Source organism: Musa acuminata, chromosome BXJ3-1 (genome assembly GCF_036884655.1).
Source record: "Musa acuminata AAA Group cultivar baxijiao chromosome BXJ3-1, Cavendish_Baxijiao_AAA, whole genome shotgun sequence".
Lineage (NCBI taxonomy): Eukaryota > Viridiplantae > Streptophyta > Magnoliopsida > Zingiberales > Musaceae > Musa > Musa acuminata.
This window is the reverse complement of record NC_088349.1, coordinates 38,268,790-38,290,584: the sequence shown is the minus strand read 5'-3', so window position 1 is coordinate 38,290,584 and position 21,795 is coordinate 38,268,790. Positions and strand designations below refer to the sequence as shown.

General features: G+C 37.3%; 1 protein-coding gene across 1 annotated transcript; it reads right to left on the bottom strand.

Moving 5' to 3' along the window:
• Positions 1–16,724: 16,724 nt before the first annotated feature.
• On the bottom strand, positions 16,725–20,150 carry LOC135629766 (3-hydroxy-3-methylglutaryl-coenzyme A reductase 3-like). The gene is made up of 4 exons (XM_065137658.1): positions 19,118–20,150; positions 18,743–18,924; positions 17,934–18,280; positions 16,725–17,259 (listed from the first exon to the last, which is right to left on the bottom strand). The coding sequence occupies exons 1-4, from the start codon at positions 20,047–20,049 to the stop codon at positions 17,017–17,019; spliced, it is 1,704 nt and encodes a 567-aa protein (XP_064993730.1). The 5' UTR covers positions 20,050–20,150; the 3' UTR covers positions 16,725–17,016.
• Between the last annotated feature and the right edge of the window lie 1,645 nt (positions 20,151–21,795).

The window sequence follows — 21,795 nt, the reverse complement described above, 5'->3', positions numbered from 1 at the left end:
CTTATATTTTAGTAATGAATAACTTACATAGTAGTTAAATTAAAAAATTTTAATTTCAAACCACTAGCTAGTAATGAGTTGAAACATTGCTATAAAAAGGAAGTATAAATACCTTATCAGTTGCCAATGATAAACTAGCATGAACCATTAAAATAAACTCATCCTGAACTTTAAGTGATTATAATCTTAGAGTAGGCAAAACTAAAGTTTTATAAAATCTTAATATAATTGTGTCATTTTAGATTTTTATACAATTTTGTCAATTCTTCACTTCTTCACTAGAATAAGTATCATGTCATAACAGCTTAATAGTGTTATATAAACTATAAGTATCATGTTAAAAGATGATAATATTCTTATAAAATATTTACTTTATGGATATAACAAGCATAGTTTATAAATTGTATGATGACACGATTCTTTATTCAACTTTTACACATTTCACTTCTTCCATTTTATACATTATTAGATACTATGGAAGTTGCTACATACAATGAAGATTTCAGTTTATATGAAAAGTATTAAAATAATATAGCCTTATGCATAAAATTCAATTGACCCTAATCTTTATATTGCCTTGCTCTTGTGATGAATAATTCATTCATTTACACATTACTTCAATAATACAAAATTTATTTTTTTATGAATAATGAAATGTTAATCCATCATGAAGACAACTTCTTATTGGCCTAAAGATCTTCCTTCTTTTAACGACAATACAATTTTTTGCACTAGCATATAAAAAAATTACTCCAACATCATCTTGAGAATTAGAATAGTTGGCTAAAATCTTATATTAGTAATAGTATAGTTTCACTTGCTTAAGATATTTAGAATAATATACGATCACGCATTATGCATGTTTCGATGTTAAAACTTATGATTAATATTACCAAGTTGACTTTAATGTAGACTATAAAAATAAGTGGTTTGTGAAAATTTGTCTAGTTTTTTTAATGCCATCAAGATAGCTTTTTTTAACTAATTATGCTATATTATTCAATATTTTAGATAATATCATATGATTATTAAAATTTAGATCTTCTTTCAAAATATTTTACTAGACATTGCTATCAAAGAGACAATTGTTACGGATGAATATGTGATGAATAAAATTGATATGTGATGATTATCATTATCATAATATGTGATGAATAAAAAATGATAAAATAAAAGTTTCTAATACTATCGATAAAATTGATATGGTTAGATGTCAACTTGAGAAAAAAATGACTCAAATGAAATTATAAATATAAATTTTGAGCAGTTATAGTTTGTCCATAATCATGACAAGTATTATTATATCAAAGAATCCTCTCTTTCTATTTCTAGAAATACAAACAACCAAGTTTATAAGAAAAGAAGTTTTAACATCACTGTTACCACATGAAATCAAGTTATATTATTATGTTGTAGAATTTTTCCAATAATATAGATATATATTTTTTGATATTATTCAATTATATAGTTTATTGTTGTAAATATGTAATTCTTGTAATAGGGGTAGATTTTCAATTTTCTTTACAAATGCAAACCAATGTACATAACACTAACTCTATTAAAGTACAAGTATATTATTAGCTACTAGGTTTTAATAATGAACAGCGTAGTCACTAGTTAAATGAACAAATTCTCAGTTCAAGTCACTAGCATTTACTAAATCGAAACATTTCTATAAAAAGAAACTCTCAATACAGTATATGTTACCTATAATAAAATAATCTTAGAGCATTAGAATTTGCTCATCATGAAATTTAAGTGATTGTAATGTCAATGTTGGCAAAACAAATATTTAATATATTTTAATAAAATATCAAATTTGTCTTCTTAGATTTTGATTATGTTTGACTTTTTATTTCACACCTTTATACAATTAATTATTAAAATTCATCTTTGTTATTTAGCATGAGGGAAACAAATTAACATAAAATGAAAGATGGTTTTTTACAAATATTTCTAACTTTTCCATACTTGTTTAAAATCATGATAACATCATATTATGACTCAAATTAAAATGTTTTGTGCTTCTGATATAAAATAATGAACAAACATCTCCAATAAATAAAATTGACAATAATTTCATCCACATTTTGATACTTTTAACTTTTACGAAGAGGATCATCAACTTGGTTCATTTATAAGGTAAACTAGATATTATTCAAATTATAATTTCTAAGAGTGAGAATTTTTGCACCATGTTTAGATTTTCAGAAATTACAAGAAAGTTGATCATTAAAAAAAATAAATTGGTTCTATTTTCAAATAAGATTTCTATGTGTAGAGTTTAGAACCATGCCTCATGTAATTGATCACAAAAAGAGCATAAAGTATTGGATGACTAAAGGATTATTAGCCAATTTACAAAAGAGATGCTTATTCCTCTCTCAATTATATTTATGTACTTGAAAGATGTGGAATAGATTTTTTTCAACTTACCATGTAACAATCTTAGATTGTTACATAAAGTATAAGCATTATGTTAAAAGATGACATTATTTTTATAAAATATTTAATTAATAAATATAATAAGCATAGTCTATACTGTCACAATTCAATGTCAGACTGACACTAGCGGTGGTACCGCCCAGCATAAGCAGTGGTACCGCCCGTACCCAGGAAACCCAGGATGAGATGTTTTTAGGCTCAAATTTTGAATCAACTTGAAGCCTATAAATACCCCTCTCATTCCTAGTTAAGATACACAAGCATAGAGAGTTTAAAAGTGAAGAAACGCTATTGCAATCACTTAAGAAATCCCGTTCTCTAGTCTAAGTTTAGAATTCTGTTTAGGAGGAGTGAGTGCTTACAAAAATTGTCTCCTAAACCTGTGAAAAGGAGAAGAGGGGTGTAAGAAGGAGGTTGATCTTTGCCTATTAAAGGAAGATCGATAATGGATGTCGATGGCCTCGATGGAAGAGGAATCGGCAGAGTGGATGTAGGTCATGACGATCGAACCACTATAAAATTGGCGTGTTCTTTGGTTTGTATTTACTTCTTGCAATTTACATTAACCGCAAACTGCCTTCGATACGCTCTTAGTTCATTTTCAAAGTTAAGCATTTTTTAGTTCGATTTTATCGTACGAAAGGATTTTCCGAAACCGACATTTTTAACTGCTACACTTATTCACCCCCCCCCCCCCCCCCCCCCCTTATTAGTACCGACTTGTTCCTAACAGAAGGAACACATTCTTGGCAGAGACAGTGGAAGCAAGATGGAGTTGTACGAGGTTGGAGAAACTAGCTCAAGCACCACCAAACAGCCCGAGTCTGTTCAGGTACCAAATATACAAGTTCCAACTTTACGTAGATCCGACAGAGTATCCCATCCTCCTGAGAGATATGTGGGACATATTAGAGGAGATGATGTTGAGGATATTGATCATTAGACCTTTGAGAAGGCTATTATGAGTATAGACTCCAGAAAGTAGCAAGAAGCCATAAATTTTAAGATGGATTTCATATACTCCAACAAGGTTTGGAACCTAGTTGAGGCACCCGAGGGTATTGTATCCATCGGTTGCAAATGGATCTTTAAGAAAAAGATCGAAGTAGATGGAAAGGTAGAGACCTATAAAGCAAGGCTAGTGGCTAAGGGGTATCGTCAAAGGCAAGGTATTGACTATGACGAAACATTTTCACCCATAGCAATGCTAAAATCCATCCGAATTCTATTGGCTATTACAGCACACTATGATTATGAGATCTGGCAGATGGATGTGAAAACCACATTCCTCAATGGGAACCTCGAGGAGAAGGTGTATATAATACAACCCGAGGGATTCATGTCTAAGGACTACCCAGATAAGGTGTGCAGGTTGCTTAGATCCATTTATGGACTAAAGCAAGCTTCCCAAAGTTGGAACATAATATTTGATGAGACAATCAGATCCTATGACTTTGTCAAGAACGTAGATAAGCCTTGTGTGTACAAGAAGGTATGTGGGAGCGTAATCTCCTTTTTTGTGTTATATGTAGATGACATCCTGGTCATTGGGAATAATGTAGGAATGCTATCCATAGTAAAGACTTGATTATCTAGACACTTCTCCATAAAGGACTTAAGGAAAGCATCCTATATCTTAAGGATTTGGATCTATAGAGATAGATCTAAGAGGATGCTTTACTTGTCCCAGTCCAAGTATGTAGAAACCATTGTCAAAAGGTTTGGCATAGAAAATTCCAAGAGAGGTCTCAAATTGATGAGACATGGGATATCGCTTTCAAGGAGTATGTCCCCAAAGACTCCTAAAGAAGGACGAACATGGATATGATATCTTATGTCTCAATGATAGGGTCTATCATGTATGTCATGATATGTACTAGGCCTGATATAGCGCATGCTCTGAGTGTCACGAGCAGGTATCAGGCGGATCCAGGCTTGGAGCACTGAAAAGCAATAAAGTGTATCCTTGAGTACTTGAGAAGAACTAAGGATCTTTTACTAGTATATAGAGGTAGTAGCCTTATGGTTGAAGGCTACACAGACTCAAATTTTCAGTCTAATGTCAATGATAGCAAGTCTAATTCGGAGTATATGTACACCTTGAATGGAAGAACAGTGTGCTGGAAAAGTTCCAAGCAAGATACTACTACTAACTTGACCATAGAGGTAAAGTACATTGCTGTAGCAGGAGGGAGTTTGGATGAAGAAGTTCATCACAGATCTGGGAGTCATGCCGGGTAGCGAGAAGCTGATTTCCTTATATTGTGACAACAACGGGGCGATTGCTCAAGTGAAGGAACCTAGGTCTCATCAGAAGTGCTCTGAGGAAGTTCTTCCTAATCAGAGAGATCGTGACCCGAGGAGATATAGGAGTGGAAAGAGTTTCATCCGAAGATAACATTGCAGATCAACTAACAAAGTCATTATCTCAAATTATCTTTTAGCATCATAGGGGTCTGATGGGGATTAGACACATAGGTGATTGACTTTAGGTCAAGTGGGAGATTGCTAGTCATAAGTACCAAGCAAGCAAATCACGTCTGTGATGGCATGTGTGACTTAACACGCAGTCATTTTGCTTATTATATTTTAGTATTTATCACTTTATATTGACTATTACATATATGCATGTATATATTGTGATGTCCTTAGATCTGTGCAATAGGAATCAAATCGTGATGAGATCACAATAATGAGACCGATTTATCTTTAAACATAAATCCTAAATAATCCCGGTTATAGGTTACTCGAGAGGGACATCAAGATAACTAGACAAACTGGTGTGCTATATACCCGTCCATATGATGGATATAGCTGGTCTCAAAGCTACTCGTGTGGGGACACTAGGGATACAGTACAGGTGCTCATTGAATGGGTATATATCCACTGATTAATTCGCTTATGGAATGCTAGATAGTTGATGATGCCTTATTGTCAAACAACGATTCCGTAGTCCTAGTGGTGTATCTGGCCCTTAGACTTAAGACACAAAGGATATCCTGTATGAGTGCTCTACTCTTTGATACCAGACTTATAGGTTTGGATGTCTTAGATCTAGCACAGCCAGTCATTGGGAGTGGTAGTCAACCTTAAGAGGGCTATTGAGTGTCGATAGAGGATCATCCACTCTCGGTGTCATGAGAGGAATATCTCATGTATTCTTGCTCAGACAAATCCCTAGCCATGGTCATTCGGATTGAGAGAGAAAGAGTTCTCCAAGAGAATCTAATTAGAGCAAGACTCGAGTAGAAGTCGTATGGGTTTGACAGCACCATGTCTGGTATATGATCTTTAGGATATTAGATGGATGAGAGACTATAGGTACATGGTAACTGAGGACAGACCAATCTAATGGATTGGATTCCCTTGTATCGTCTAGGGAATGCGGCGTAGTGGCCTAGTACGTTCACAGTCGATGAGTCGAGTGAATTATTATGGAGATAATAATTCACTAAGCCAGAAGAAGTTCTAATAGGCATGACTCACGGCTAGCTCGATATTGGACCTAGAGGGTAACACACATATGGTAGGTGTTACGATGAGTAGAGGTTCGAATATGAGATATCCGCTGGACCCCCTATCTTATTGGATATCCAATAAGCCCCTGAATTTTTGGATCCCATTGATAAGATCTAATAAAAGCCCATGAGAGATTATTGGATATCCTCCTCACTAGAGTTTTTGCTTGCCTCTCCTATTCTCCTCCCTCTCTCCATCTCAGAGTAGGCCTAGAGTTTTGAGGAGCGTCGTCGTAGCCCTATTGTGTGGATCACCGCTAGAGAGGAGGATGCTTGACCTCCTTCACCCTCTCCTAGAGATCTACAGGGATTCAGGGATATACGATCTCCTAAGGTAACACAATCTTTAGCAGTTTTCTATTTTACGGATTTTGCGTACCAATTTTTGCACGACGATGAACATCTATTTGAGAACAGGGGATTTTGTTTTATGTTCTTTCGCTGCGCATGTGATGTCGCCCCTAAAGATTTCCTAACATTTACATGGTGACAAGTTGATCAAATCAACTACAATCCTTAAAGCCTCATCCCAAAACTTTTTGGGTTGCTTGGCCTGTGAAAGCATACATCTGATTTTTTCCATGATGGTGCAATTTATCCTCTCTACAATTGCATTATGCTGAGGTGTACTAGGAACTATCATCTTATGTTGGATGTCATATGACCTGAAACAATAATTAAACAATTCTGTGTATTCACCACCATTATCTGATCTTATACATTTCAATTACCTTTCTGTCTCCCTTTCAACTTTGGCATAAAACTTTTTGAAGATATTAATAACCTGATCTTTGGTCTTCATAGCATAGGCTCAAACGTTCTTGGAAAAATGATCTATAAAAATGACAAAATAAAGTCCACCATGAGTTGTTGTCCTCAAAAGACCACATACATTTATATAAACATGATCTAAGGCATGCATTTTTCTAGATAAAGTAGGACTAGTAAATGAAACTCTATATTATTTACCAACCAAACAATCAATACAAAGGTTCATATATGTACCTATAAGGTCTAACAATACCTCTATCTTGAAAAGAGCTTGTAGCCCCTTCTCGCTCATATGTCCCAATCACTTATGCCACAACTCTATGCTGAAGTCTTTTTTTGTAGCATTTAACTGCTCACCACAAGTTTGGCATACAACCTATATAAAGTGTGACATTTCTTTCCACTAGTCACAATTAGAGAACTCTTACTGAGCTTTCATTGTCCTCTATGAAATCTGCTATTATATTATTCATCATCTAGTCTTACAATTGAAATTAAATTTAGCCTCAAGTTAATCACATGTCTGACATCCTTAAGCACTAATTTGCAGCCAAGATTGGTCTTTATGTGGATATTATTGAATATCAGATTTTGATGATGAAACCAATCGATAGTGTTTATAATTTAATCTGTGTTTTCAGTGACGCAGGATGCTTCGATCAGAGAGAGACAATTAAAGAAGGAAAAATCATGTTAGGCTAGAGAAAAACATGTTAGAAGATTGGACGTCGAGCCGAAGGATCGGTTGACGTATCGACAAAAGGCTTCGGGCCATAAGTTCGGGCATCGGGCCAAGAAGAGCGGATATTGCACCAAGGAAATCAGAGTTGCAGAGGTCAACTCACCATTATGGCAATAGGCCATAAGAGAGGACAATGCGCCGAACAATCGGATGAGACGTCGATGAACCAATGACATGCCGGACAACATCTGATTAGCTTAGTATTAATTGTCTAGATTGAAGTAGGTTTTATATGTATAGGATCAACTATGATAGCAAGGCATAAAGAAAAATGAAGTCTTGGAGTCAAGGATGCAATTTTATTGGGAGTTTGAAAGTTCGTCAGAAGTTCGAACGTTCATCGGAAGTTCTACAGGAATTAAGCGAGAAGTATAGGAGCTTGCAAAAGAAGCTCATTGGAACTCACCAAGAAGATCGTCATGAAGTCCAAGAGCTTGCCGAGAGTCCTTTGGAACATTACCAAGAGATCGTCGGAAGTTCGCCGGAAGATCACCGGAAGCTCGCAAGAAGAAACCTGGACTTACAGACTTGTTTAGCTTAGTAATTGTCTTAGATTTCATAGTTAGCACATAATTGGGATTGGAATTAGGCCAACCCAATTAGGGGCCAGTTGGGCCCATGAATGGACTGTGTTAGGCCCAATAAAAGGCCCAAACAGTGACCCAACAAGTGGCACCATCGTAGCACAATCTTTGAGATTGTGTCAGGCGATGGTACCACCCAATGGCAGTGTCAAGCGGTGGTACCGCCCAGACACAGTCTTCCAAGCGATGGTATCACCAGACTGGGTGGTGGTACTGCCTAGTGTCAGTGCTACAAGCAGTGGTGCCGCCCAGCACAAGCGGTGGTACTACCTAGACATAATCTTCAAAGTAGTGGTACCACCTAGTGTCAGTGCTGCAGGCGATGGTACCGCCCAGCACAGGTAGTGGTACCGCTAGGACCCAGGATGAGACCTTTTTAGGCTCCAAGTTTGAATTAACTTGAAGCCTATAAATACCCCTCTCATCCCTAGTTAATATACACAAGTATTGAGAGTGAAAAAAGAAAGAAACACTGCAGCAATCTTATATAAACTCCTCTCCTTCTTCTAAGTGTTAGAATAGTTTGAGAAAGGAGTAAGTGGGGGTGTAAGGGTTATCTCCTAAACCCGGTAAAAGGAGAAAGAGCTGTAAAATGTGGTTAGTCTTCACCTATTGAAGGAAGACCGATAGTGGATGTTGGTGGCCTCGATGGATGAGAAATCGGGAGTGGATGTAGGTCACGACGACCGAACCACTATAAACTCGGTTTGCATTTACTTTGAGCAATTTACTTTTATATCAAACTACTTCTCCTCCTTACTGTGCTTTTACTATGCCTACGCTTGTATACGCTTTCAAGTATACATTTTCAAGATCGAGTTTTATAGCAAGAAGATTTTTATTAAACCGACGTTTTTACCGCTGCACTAATTCAACCCCCCCCCCCCCCCCCCCTCCTAGTGCCGACTCGTTCCTAACAGTTGGTATCAGAGCCACGTTCATTTCTCATTTGGTTTAACACCCAAGAGAAATGGCTCTTTTCGGCTTTCAAAGGTGTCACTCTCTTATTCGTCCTCCCATGTTCAATGAGACGAACTACATATATTGGAAAACTCGAATGAGAGTTTTCTTGCTTTCGTTGAATCTTGATTTATGGAATATAGTCGAATTTGGTTTTCAAAAGTCTTCTCTTCCAATGAACGATTAAAATGAGTTGGAGAATAAGACTTTTTTTCTTTAAATGCGAAAGCTATGAATGCTTTGTTTTGCGCCTTAGATAAAAATGAATTCAATCATGTTTCTACTTGCGAAATAACTTTTGATATTCGGTACATTCTTGAAACTACACATGAAGGCACTAGTAGAGTAAAAGTTTCGAAGATTAATTTTTTAATGCATGACTTCGAATTGTATCATATGAAACCAAGCGAAACCATTGGAGACATGTACACCCATTTTACGGATGTTGTCAATGGTTTAAAAACACTTGGTAAAAGTTTTTTGGATTTTGAACTTGTAAACAAAATTTTACATTCTCTTCATAAGAATTGGAATTCAAAAGTAACTAACATACAAGAGGCAAAAGACTTAAACAAGTTTCCACTCAAAGAACTTATCGGGTCTTTAATGGCCTACGAAATGACCAATGTGGCACAAAACAAACTTGAGGACAACCTTCCAAAGAACAGGAAAGATTTCAGACTTAGAACAATTGAAGACCACTCGAGCATAAGCTCAAGTGATGGTGAACTTGAACTCCTCATCATGAAATTTAAAAAGTTCACGAAACAAAAATTAAAGAACAAAAAGAATGCAACTACTTGCTATGAATGCAAGAAGAGGGAAGCACTTTGGAATGAATCGAGCTCATCCGATGATGAGGAGGAAACCGATGAAGAACAAACCAACAAAGGCGAGGTGACAAACTACGCCTTAACGGCTTTCGACGATGAGGTAATCAAAATCCCCTTAGTTTACTTCAAAATTACATGATGCTTTTCATGAGTTATTTTTAATTTAGTTTAGAAATATTATTTTTCTTAAAAATTATATGTTTAATAATGTAATGAAAATATTAAAAAAATTGGGGATCATGCTTTTCTTTTTCTAGTTAATTTTAAAAATAATTATGAAAATTATATGTTTAATGATGTAATGAAAATATTAAATATTTTGATACCATAATTGATGATTTTATTTTATACATAATGATCATGCTTAATAAATTTATATTTTAAAATTATGCATGATGATTTTTGTGATTTATGGCTTATCGGTTGTACCGTAATGAAAGTTGCTTTTTCGGTTTTAAAAATGATGCATATTTTGATTTGGCATAAATGAAAAGGGTATACTTATATGAAATAATGTAAGTATCATGCTTGACGATTTTATATTTAAATTATGTATGATGATTTGAAGCAATGATGATTTTTGGGTAATTTATGGTTTATTGATCTTGATGATTTCAATAATGATATTTACTCTTTCGATTTTAAACCATGATGTATGGTTTTCATACGAAAAACTTGAGCATGCTTATTGAAATTAATCACTTAAATTGAAATAACTAAAACGAGGAAAATATTTATAAAAAAAAAATTCTCTATCTTATTGATTTTGATGAATCTATTTGTATCATTTTTATGAATATCTTAAAAGTTACTTTGTTGATTTAACAAGTTGAATGATTTGAAGATAAATGATGATTTTTCTCTTGATTATAACTTGTGATATATTTTTATATGAATCATCATTTTGATTTCTCGATATTTGATACTTGAAATCTTTCTATGAATTAAGATCATTTTCTCCTTGTTTTTTTTTACTATCTACTATCTAAATGAATCATGATTTTTCAAAATTATAATTTTTATGATTCATAATGAATTGAGAGATTTTATATGCATGAATTGAGATCTTGTTATCCTATAAGATTAAATACATTTTATCTATATCATGATCTCCTAAGAATTCTTTTCGTTAATTATTTAAGAGGAGATTTGTTAAAATGAATCATGGTTTCTCTTGATTTCTCGAATTTTAGACTTGATCTTTTATTTTTTATAATTGAAATAATGATTAAAATATTAATGTAATTTTGAATGATGATTTGAAATTATGCATGTAATACTTCTTGATAATGATGCATGCAATGATGAAATATTCATGATGAAAAATTATTTTGACATTCATGACTTAATTTTTCATCTTTGTTATTTATCCTTTGTCATGATTTAAAAATTATTGTAAAGGGAAAAGAATTATAAAATCGTATTTCTTCCCTTCTTTTTTACAATGACAAAGGAGGAGAAAGAACTAGCTATGCTTGTTCTAAAATTATGTAAAATTTGCTAGCTTGCATGGTGCAAAATGTGTTAGCTTACTTAATGTAAAACTTGCTACCTTACTAGCTTGCATATCCAAAAATTGCTAGATTACCCAACTCAAAAGAGAAGCAAGAATTACTAGCTTGTACATCTTCAAGGAGAAGCAAAGATTGCTAACTTACATATTTCAAGAAGCAAAAGTTGCTTTCTTGAACATCTCAAATATTACAAGCTTACATCTTTTAAAATGATATAAAATTTTGCTAGGTTGCATGTTCTAAAATGTTGTAAGATTTACTAGCTTGCATGATGTAGAACTTGCTATCTTAAACATCACCAAGAAGTGCTATCTTGCCTATCTCAAGAAGCAAAACATGCTAAACTTGCACATATAGCAAAATTTACAAACTTGTAAAACTCAAATTTTTACTAGCTTGCATGGTGATAAAACTGAAGATTATATTTATAATGCAATGATTTGAATTGTAATATGTCTTAAACACTTGATAGTTGAACTTCTCTTTTTGTTGATGATAAAGGGGGAGAAGTACGATGATGTTATGCATAAGTTTATGATAACATGTTGTTAGATTTTTGAATCCAAGAGTTCTATCAATATGACATATTGATAGGGGGAGTTAAGGTTAACTCCGTCATCAATTGATTGTCATCATAAAAAAGGGGGAGATTATTGAATCTTAGATTTTGATGATGAAACCAATTGATAGTGTTTATGATTTAATCTACATTTGGAGTGACATAGGATGCATCGATCAGGGAGAGACAATTAAAGTAGGAAGAATTATGTTGGGTCAGAGAAAAACATGTCAGAAGATTGGATATCGAGTTGAAAGATCGGTCGACGTATTGATAGAAGGCTTCGGGCAATGAGTTCGAGCATCGGACCAAGAAGAGTGGATATTGCACCAAGGAAATTGGAGTTGTGGAAGTCAACTGGCCTTTTGGGCAATAGGCTGCAAGAGAGGACGATGCACCGAGCAATCGGACGAGGCGTCGATGAACCAATGACATGTCGAACAATATCTGATTAGCTTAGTATTAAATGTCTAGATCGAAGTAGGTTTTATGTGTGTAGGATTAACTATGATAGCAAGGCATAAAGTAAAATGAAGTCTCAGAGTTAAGGACGCGATTTCGTTGGGAGTTCGAGAGTTCGTCGGAAGTCCGGACGTTCATCGAAAGTTCTGTCGGAATTAACCGAGAAGTCTAAGAACTTGCCAAAGAAGCTCGTCGAAACTTGCTAAGAAGATCGTTGTGAACTCCAAGAGCTTGCCGGGAGTCCGTTGGAACATCGCCAAGAGATCGTCGGAAGTTCGTAAGAAGAAACATAGACTTACGGACTTATTTAGCTTAGTAATTGCCTTAGATTTAGTAGTTAGCATATAATTAGGATTGGAATTAGGCCAACCCAATTAGGGGCCAGTTGGGCCCATGTATAGACTGTGTTGGGCCTATTGAAAGGCCCAAACAATGACCCAACAAGTGGCACCGTCGTGGCACAATCTTCGAGACTATATCAGGCGGTGGTATCGCCTAGTGGTAGTCTCAAGAGGTGGTACCGCTAGTCTAGGCAGTGGTAGCGCCCAGACATAGTCTTCTAGGCGGTGGTACCACCAAGACCTGGGAAACCTGGGATGAGACCTTTTTAGGCTTTAAGTTTGAATCAACTTGAAGCCTATAAATACCCATCTCATCTCTGGTTAATATACACAAGTATTGAGAGTGAAAAGGGAAATAAATGATGCTGTAATCCTGTGTGAACTCCTCTCCTTCTTTTAAATGTTAGAATAGTTTGAGAGAGGAGTAAGTGGGGGTGTAAGGGTTATCTCCTAAACCTGGTAAAAGGAGAAAGAGCTGTAAAAGGTGGTTAGTCTTCGCCTTTTAAAGGAAGACTGATAGTAGATGTCGGTGGCCTCAACGGAGGAGGAATCGAGACTGGATGTAGGTCACGATGACCGAACGACTATAAACTCTGTTTGCATTTATTTTGAGCAATTTACTTTTATAGCAAACTGCCTCTCTTCCTTATTATGCTTTTATTATGCCTATGCTCGTATACACTTTCAATTATATAATTTTTAGATCAATTTTTATTGCAAGAAGATTTTTATTAAACCGATGTTTTTACCGCTGCACTAATTCACCACCCCCCCCCCTCTTAGTGTCGACTCGTTCCTAACATATATCACCTATGCCAATGATGTTTGCCATATCATAGTTGCCCATCTTGACAACACTAAAATTTTCAGATCTGTAGGTAGCAAAAAACTCCCTCCGTGGTGTAGCATGATAAGAAGCACCTATGTCAATCACCCACTCAAGAAAAAATATCATTAGAAGGAGACAAAATCAAATAATCACCACCCTGTACTATAGCTATAGTATTATCTTTTGACTTTGTAAACTCCACTTCTTTTCCCGTTTTCTTGCTCTTCTTAGATTGCTTGCATTGGTTTTTGTAATGTCCTTTCTCACCACAATTATAGCAAACAATATCATTTCTTGATCTTGACTTGCTTCTACCCATGTGTGAATTGCTTCTATCCTTGGACCTTGACTTTCCTCTGTTCTCTAAGATAAGTGACTGTGAATCATTTTAAGATATTACTGAATTCTTTCTTCTTAACTCCTCATTCAACAAACTATTTGTTACTTAACTTATGGTGACAACACCATCTGGCGTAGAATTAATAAGAGAAACCATTAGTGTCTCCTAACTTTCTAGTAATGAACTGAGAAGTAACAATGCTTGCAACTAATCATCAAGAGACATTTTCATAGAGGATAATTGGTTAGTGATACTCTACATTTAATTCAAATACTCAGCAATAGAAGCACCCTCTTTATATTTCAGGTTTACAAGTTTTATAATCAAGAAAGCTTTGTAACCAGCTGTTTTTCTTTCATAGAGACTTTCCAACTTTTTCCAAAGAGAATATGAAGAACTTTCAGTAGAAACATAGTGAAAGACACTGTCATCGAGCCACTATCGAATAAACCCAATTGTTTTTCGATCTAACATCTTCTAATCATCATTTATCATAGTTGCGGGCTTTGTATTATCCTCTTGCTAAAGGTCCATATAAGTCTTTGCAATATAAAAGATCTTTCATTCTTGATTTTCATATCATCCAATTATTTCTATTCAAGCTAATCATGCGAGAAACACTTCCAACCTCCATGTTTGAATATAAAATTAAATCATCAAAACCCTGCTCTAATACCAGTTGATGTGATAAAAAAAGAGAAACAAATTTTTATATACGAATAAATACAAATAGGCCGTAACACGCAAAATGAAAATCACAATCAAATATGACACCAAGATTAACATGGAAAACCCCTCCAAAGTGAGGGTAAAAATCACGGGGCAAGCTAAAGAAAATCCACTATAAAATAATGAATGTGCAAATCTCGGAATCTCTTGCACAAAATTCAAGAAATAATCACAAGAGAATAACTAGGATACAAGGATTATATCATTATGCACAATATCCAAAATCTTCTAAGTAACCTGAGATGAGAATACTACCTGGATGATTGAGAATAGTCTCTACGTTATTCTTGTCATCTTCTCTTTTCTTTTTCTCTTGTTTTTCTATCATTTTTTTCACTTTTTGAATAATGTTGCTGCTATAGTTTTCTGCCCCTGTTGCTATAATTTTCTACTTCAATCTCGCACCCACCACACCCTCCTTATTAGATCTAAGATTAAACTAAAAAGGGAGGTGGGCTATAGGCTGTTAAAGCCCACTATAGGCTAAACTCATGGATTGTCAGCCTAATAATTACCTCTTAATCCACTCTAATAATTTATTATGTTAATGTCAATTGGCTGGCACAACAAAAATCGATTGTCGTGAATGGTGTGAGGTCCTCATGTCCAGACAAACACAAATGTTACATCTCACTCGTACATCACCAACCCATCCATGCTTGAGATTCATCAGCGAAATCAGTACGCCATTTACGACTCACTCACACTATTTGGAAGTTGAAATGTTGACGAAGAATCAACATATCAAATCCCCCGACCAAACGCATAGCAGCGACAAAAGGGTTGGATCTCACGTGTCGGGGTATCGGCATTCGCATTTGGGCTGGAGTTGCACGTGGCGGTCACATGGCGTTCCCCCACTAATGTAGCGGAAAGAGGCCAAAGCCGTGCAGTTTGAGCCGTCGTCGCTCGCATCACTTTTATAGATCGTGGATGGACCAAATAACCCCGCAACGTGTCTCCGTCCAAAAGATCGGCGTGGTAAAAATTCTTTTTAACAGTAGGATTTTGTTATTCTTTAAATTTTATATGAAAGAGATATTGAGGAAAAGCATATTAATGTATTGATTTTCGGATTCGATTTTAAATTAACTCAGGATAGTTTATTCTTTTTTATTTTGAGTCTTTATCAAATCAAACGGTGCCCCCTCTTTTTTTTTTTTTTTCTTGAAAACAATGTCGGTTTTAAATTTTAATTTTTTTTTATCAGTTTTAATAAGTATTCTTATTGATATATTGATAACATGATAAATGTTATTGAAAAATATTATAAGTGGCATCTTTGATTAACGTTGCTCGTAAGTTATTACGATATCATATTTTAATTGAGTTTAGAAGTCCATTTGAATCGTTTACAGTATTTTTCAAATAGGGTTTACGGTGTTTTTATTATTATGGTCATATTACTATAATAAATTAATTTTTTATTCATATTTGGATGATTTTTTAAAACTATTATAAATACCAATTTGAATCCTAATATGATATATGAAATAATTTTTAGTGTATTTTGATTTTATTTTACTTATAATATTTTATAGTATTTTTATTGTACTAATCAAAACGCTATAACAAATCAAAGATACTGGAACAGATCAACTAGTGAAAAATAATAAGTACCTATTTTTATGAGCAATTTGAATATTTTTCGAATAAGGGATCCCCGTTTGAAAAAAATAAAATAAAAAAGGAAATATTATTTTAAAAAAATCCAAACCAAAAATATATTTTAAAAAATCGTTCTTTTACTGTTTATAATATAAATAATTTTAAAAAGTATTATTTTATTATTAGTTGTGATCGGAGTTTTATATTATTTCAAAATGTAAAATGAGCGCATCTACACATCCTTCAACTCGTCTCTTTGGTTCCTCCTCTCTTAATTTTCCACTTTCGTTGGTCTCTTAATTTACACATCCTTCGGCTCGACACACCATGTGCAAGCTTGTTGCAAACGCCAAAGTCACCGAGCATGTGGATGACAGACATGGCAGCACCGGCACATCAATCAATAGAGAACCTTCACCACGCAACCAGTCATGAGTCGATCAACAGGTGTATTTTCGAGGATTATTCCCACAGACTGCAAGCATGACAGAAACAATGGTAGCAATGAACATTAGGCGAAGAAGCGAAGACAGAGAGCCATGATGCTTTGCCACAACTACTACCACATGGGAAATAGCTGGAGCTGCCCTGCCTCCTGTCACGCATTTGAACAAACACGAAACATACATCACCGAAAAGAAGAAGAAACAACAGTTGTTCTACTGCAAGTCCACTCACAGGCTCCCTGGCTCTTCGTTAACCTCCCATCCCCTCCCCTCCTCTTCTGTCACGAGGTATTGTCGCCCACCCAAAGAGATCTGAGGCCTGGATGTCTGGTGTCTCATGGAACACGTTTGGAGAGGTCTTTGCCGGATCTGTTGTATTTCATGTGACTCTTCACGAGCTGGCCCGCAGCAAGAGCCGACATCAGGGACAGCTCCCCAGCTAGGACAGCACCGGCTACGATGGTGGCCAGAAGCCTTGCATTGGCCCCGGGCGATTCCATGCTCGCACCTTTCACGCCAAGCAGGTCCAGACAGGCTGCCTGAGAGGCCAGCTGAGTCCCGCCACCCACCGTGCCCACCTGTAATGTTGGCACAAGAAAACAACAACTTAAGTATTGTTTGATTTCCCTATGTTTGGTCACACAAGCTGTCACAAAAAGCTCCATTTAGCTAGAATAGTGAGGAAGGCTGCCGCAAGCATGAGTAGAACAGACCAAATAAATACTACCTTTATATACACGTAATACATATATCATGTAGAACAAGTTAAAGACAGTCGCTCATACTATGCTATCAGTACAACTACATGTGACCCCCTTTGTTTCTATCTACGAATGCAAATATATATACATGTGCATTATATTTTAGGGTAGAGCACACTTGTGATACGGAACCAATCGTATAAAACTCGGACCACGGAGGCAAAGACGAAGATGCCCGTACTAAAAGCACAATAGGGATGAACCATAATAAATCAATTCAATTCAATCAATCAGTATTGTGGTCACCAAGAAGATGCCTGGAGTAAATTTAATGAAACATGGATAGCACCAACTAAATGACCTACGAAAAATTAAGTGCAAAAACGTCTCATTATAAACCTCAAAAGTAAGTATATGCATCACAACCTCTTACGCACATGATAAACTAGAAATAGACAACGAGATGTTCAATGTATGGATCAAGATCAGCAATAAATACACAGCAAAAATAATCATAAAATGATCAAATGGAAAGAAGACATGAGAATTACCTCGATGGACGGCATAGTAACAGAGACATGGAGATCCTTTCCATCATTTGTTGCTTCCATCATGGTGATGCAGTGGGAGCTCTCCACATTCTGAGCAGGATCTTGGCCCGTGGCAATGAAGACTGCGGAGACAATGTTGCTGGCATGAGCGTTGAATCCTCCGAGAGCTCCAGCAACTGCAGATCCGGCAAGATTCTTAATCATGTTGAGTTCTACCAATGCCGGTACATTCGTCTTGAGAACCTTCTTGACCACCTCCTCCTTTATGATCGCCTCACAAACCACAGATTTGCCTCGTCCTTCAATCCAATTCACAGCAGCTGGCTTCTTGTCGGCACAGAAATTACCTAAACATGCCGAAAAGAAAGATAAATGCTTATCGGATATAAACCCTATCCGTGCTAATTACAAAAGGCAAAATTTGTTTGATTCAATTCAAAACATCTGAATGATGAGTTGGAATCCCCCAAATCTCAAGGTCAACATGGACAGGTCACTCAATGATTCCAACAGCTGCTGTCTTGCATCCCCACATGGATACACCACCAGATCAACTAGAGCAAAGATCACTTTCGGCACATGGCAGACTCATCGAAGAAGGTAACCATGGATGCACAAGCAAATAATCGACTGAGAAAGTTTCAAGGTAGGATCGATAAAAGAAACCCTGGTGATCACCAAGCTTTTCTTCAAACATGTAATGGACAAAACTGTAAGAGTCTACGGGTGTCGTATTCTAAGTGAAACATGCTAATATACTGAGATGAGACTGAAAGATAAGATGGTCCGGACGGGAGGACGACGCTCACCAGAGATACTGATCACGTCCATGTCTGGGAAGTCACTCTGCAGATAGTCCAAGACGTTCTGGACACCCTTGGAGACCATGTTCATCCCCATGGCATCTCCTGTGCTGCAACTGAATCTCATGTAGAGATTCCTCCCGGCCAGTGCACAATGGACATCCTGGAGCCTGGCAAACCTGCTCGATCTGTGGAAATTTGTGGAAAAATAGTAAGGATGAGGAATAAAGTGGAACATTTCTTTCAGTATCAGAATAACATGGATTAAAACTGCTATCATTGAAAGGTAGGGAGGTATAGACGATGGTTTTTCCAGTTCCCGTGACCAAGAAACACGATAATAAGGTTTGCGTTGCGTTAAAGGGGCAAAAGAAGGAGTACTTGTTGAACATCAGGGAGATGGTCTCGAAGTTGTTGGGTTCCTCCATATAGGCCTTGAGCTCCGCTGCACGCCTCGCCGACGGCAACCTCAGGGCAGGCGCTCTGGTCATGCCGTCCCTAAGCACCACGCTGGAGGCCCCTCCGGACTCCATGATGGCCTTGCAGCCCCTGTTGGTGCTCGCCACCAGGCAACCCTCGGTGGTCGCCATGGGCACGTAGTACTGCCTTCCATCGAGAAGCAGCGGCCCCGCGATCCCCACCGGCAGCTGCACGTACCCTACCGGCAGCTCGCAGCACTGCCCGAGAATGGAGGCGTAGTCGAAGCCGTCCAACGGCAGTCCCTCCATGGCCCTCCCCGTGGTCCGCCTCAGCGCCTCCCGCCGGATCCCGGCGGCTCTCCGGCAGTCTCCCAGCTTCGACTCCAGGACGTAGGAGGGGGTCTTTCCGGCGACGACGGAGGCGATGATCTCCTCGTCGTCGGCGGTGACCTCGGGCAGCTTCTCGGCGGAATCGGTGGAGCCGAGAAGGGAGCAGAGCTTGGGGGCGGGAGCCGGCGCCGGGGTGGGAGCGGGGGCGGCGGGGGAGAGGATGAAGTCGTCCTCCTCGTCGTTGGAGGAGACAATGGATTGGACGAAGGCGATGCCGAAGAAGCTGATGAGGTAAATGAGGGAGGCGACCAGGCCGACGATGGCAGTTATCTCGGCGAGGTCGACGACGTGGAGAGGGGAGGAGAGGCGGACCTTCTCTCGCCACCGCCGCATGAGGAAGACGAGGGAGGCAGCGAAAAGTGCGGAGAAGAGGAGGTTGGTGTGGCGGATCGGGAGGGGGAGGGCATCCGATGCCTGCACCTGGTTCGTGGGCGCCGGTTTGGCGTGCCGACGAGCCCGGGCGGCGGCGGCGGAGCTCGGAGGCAGCCTTCGGCGGACGTCCATCTCGATGGCAGAGACGGTGGTGGTGGTGGTGGTGGTGGTGGAGGAGGAGGAGGAGGAGGAGGGAGCTCCGATGGGGAACTGTGTGAGCAGCGAAAGTTTTGGAAGCAGGAAGGAGGTGTGGGTTTATTTATAGCGATCAGATGGTCACAAATTTCCCCCAAATCCACGTTCTTCGACGACCATCGGATTCGCTCCTCATATAAATTAATAATTAGATTGGGACATTTGGATCGGTAGGTTCGGATAGAAAGCGAAATCGAAATCGAAATCAAGATCTAAGTCTAGTAGACCAGATTGAACTCCACCCAGATCACCCAATTCCGAACTGGATTGGGCTCGTAATCAATGAGACGACTCCGACGTGACGGATAGAAAGGATATACCCCAAACATACCTAATCAGATAGAGCAAATCGAAGGCGGAAAAGAATGGTAATGAATGATGCAGGGGAGACATCTCACTTCGACTCTCGATTAGCTGCCAATATTTGCTGTTATCTCATATCTTAAATGCATGCACTATTTGTTTGTCAACCGATGCATGCACTATGTTTATTAGTCCATCACGTTTCGGCATAAATGCTTGATGTATCCGTCACCGTTCGGTAGCGTATCTCAAGGAAGATATCCTCCTCGACGCAAGGAAACGAGTGATTGGAACTGGTCGGCATCCAAGTCGAAAGTGTGGTTCGATCCCTGTCCGCCTCTCCATTACGTGAACGTGATGGGCAACAATTATGGCGCCATGCTGAACATACTCATCTCCCCATCGACGACTTTGAAGCTGTAGCCGTCAAAATGATGAATACCTTCAAATCAAAATTAAAACAAAAAAAACAAAAGAAATCTCAAACAAATCCAATAGAAAATACTCTTTATGCAAGTCTCTAGATTCTTTGGACAATTCAACTTGCCAAGGATGATCCATCTGTAGTATAACATATTATATTTTTTTTAACTGCACGAGAAAAATATATATATAATGTATAATGATATTTATCTAATTTAGTAAGATAGAGACTCTGATACCATGATAAAATAAAGTATAGAAGCAAAATACACATCAATTAGTTTGATACAATATTTATTTATATATTAAAAAATATATTATTTTTAATTGAGTAACGAGATTTTTTTGTATAATTAAAAAAATCTCATATGTTCGACTATTATCTTAATTCCCGAGGAAAACTATTATATTAATTTAGGTATAATTATTTTATTCAACACTCTCTAAATAAATGCAGGCCCCAGGTTTGAATATTCAATTATAATTATAATATTAGTTTAAGAGTTTTAATTAAGATATTAAGTGCTAAGAGTTATTATTTTAGTTAAAGTCAAGATCTTGGATCACTTTACAAATAAGGGACTAAAGTAATGCATTAGATCCGAAAAAAGAGAGAAGAGGTGAGATGCAACAATCAACAGAGACTAAGAGCCAACTTAGAGATTGAGTTATTAATAATAAAAGTTTTTAGTTTTCAAGTGTGATCTATTATTGATGACCATTAATTTTTTTGAGACATTTAGGAGGACAAAATTTGATTTGAATGAGTTAAAATAAAAAAAAAATCATATTGAAGCAAGGTGATTGAATTGAAAATATGACCATTTGGCCTCTCTCTCTCTCTCTCTCTCTATGGATGCAGTTCATGTGAAGCACACACACATCCTGTCCATAGGAAACATGGAGATGATTCCAGTACGATCTGATGGCCGAATGAATCCTTACGAGTTCTATAAA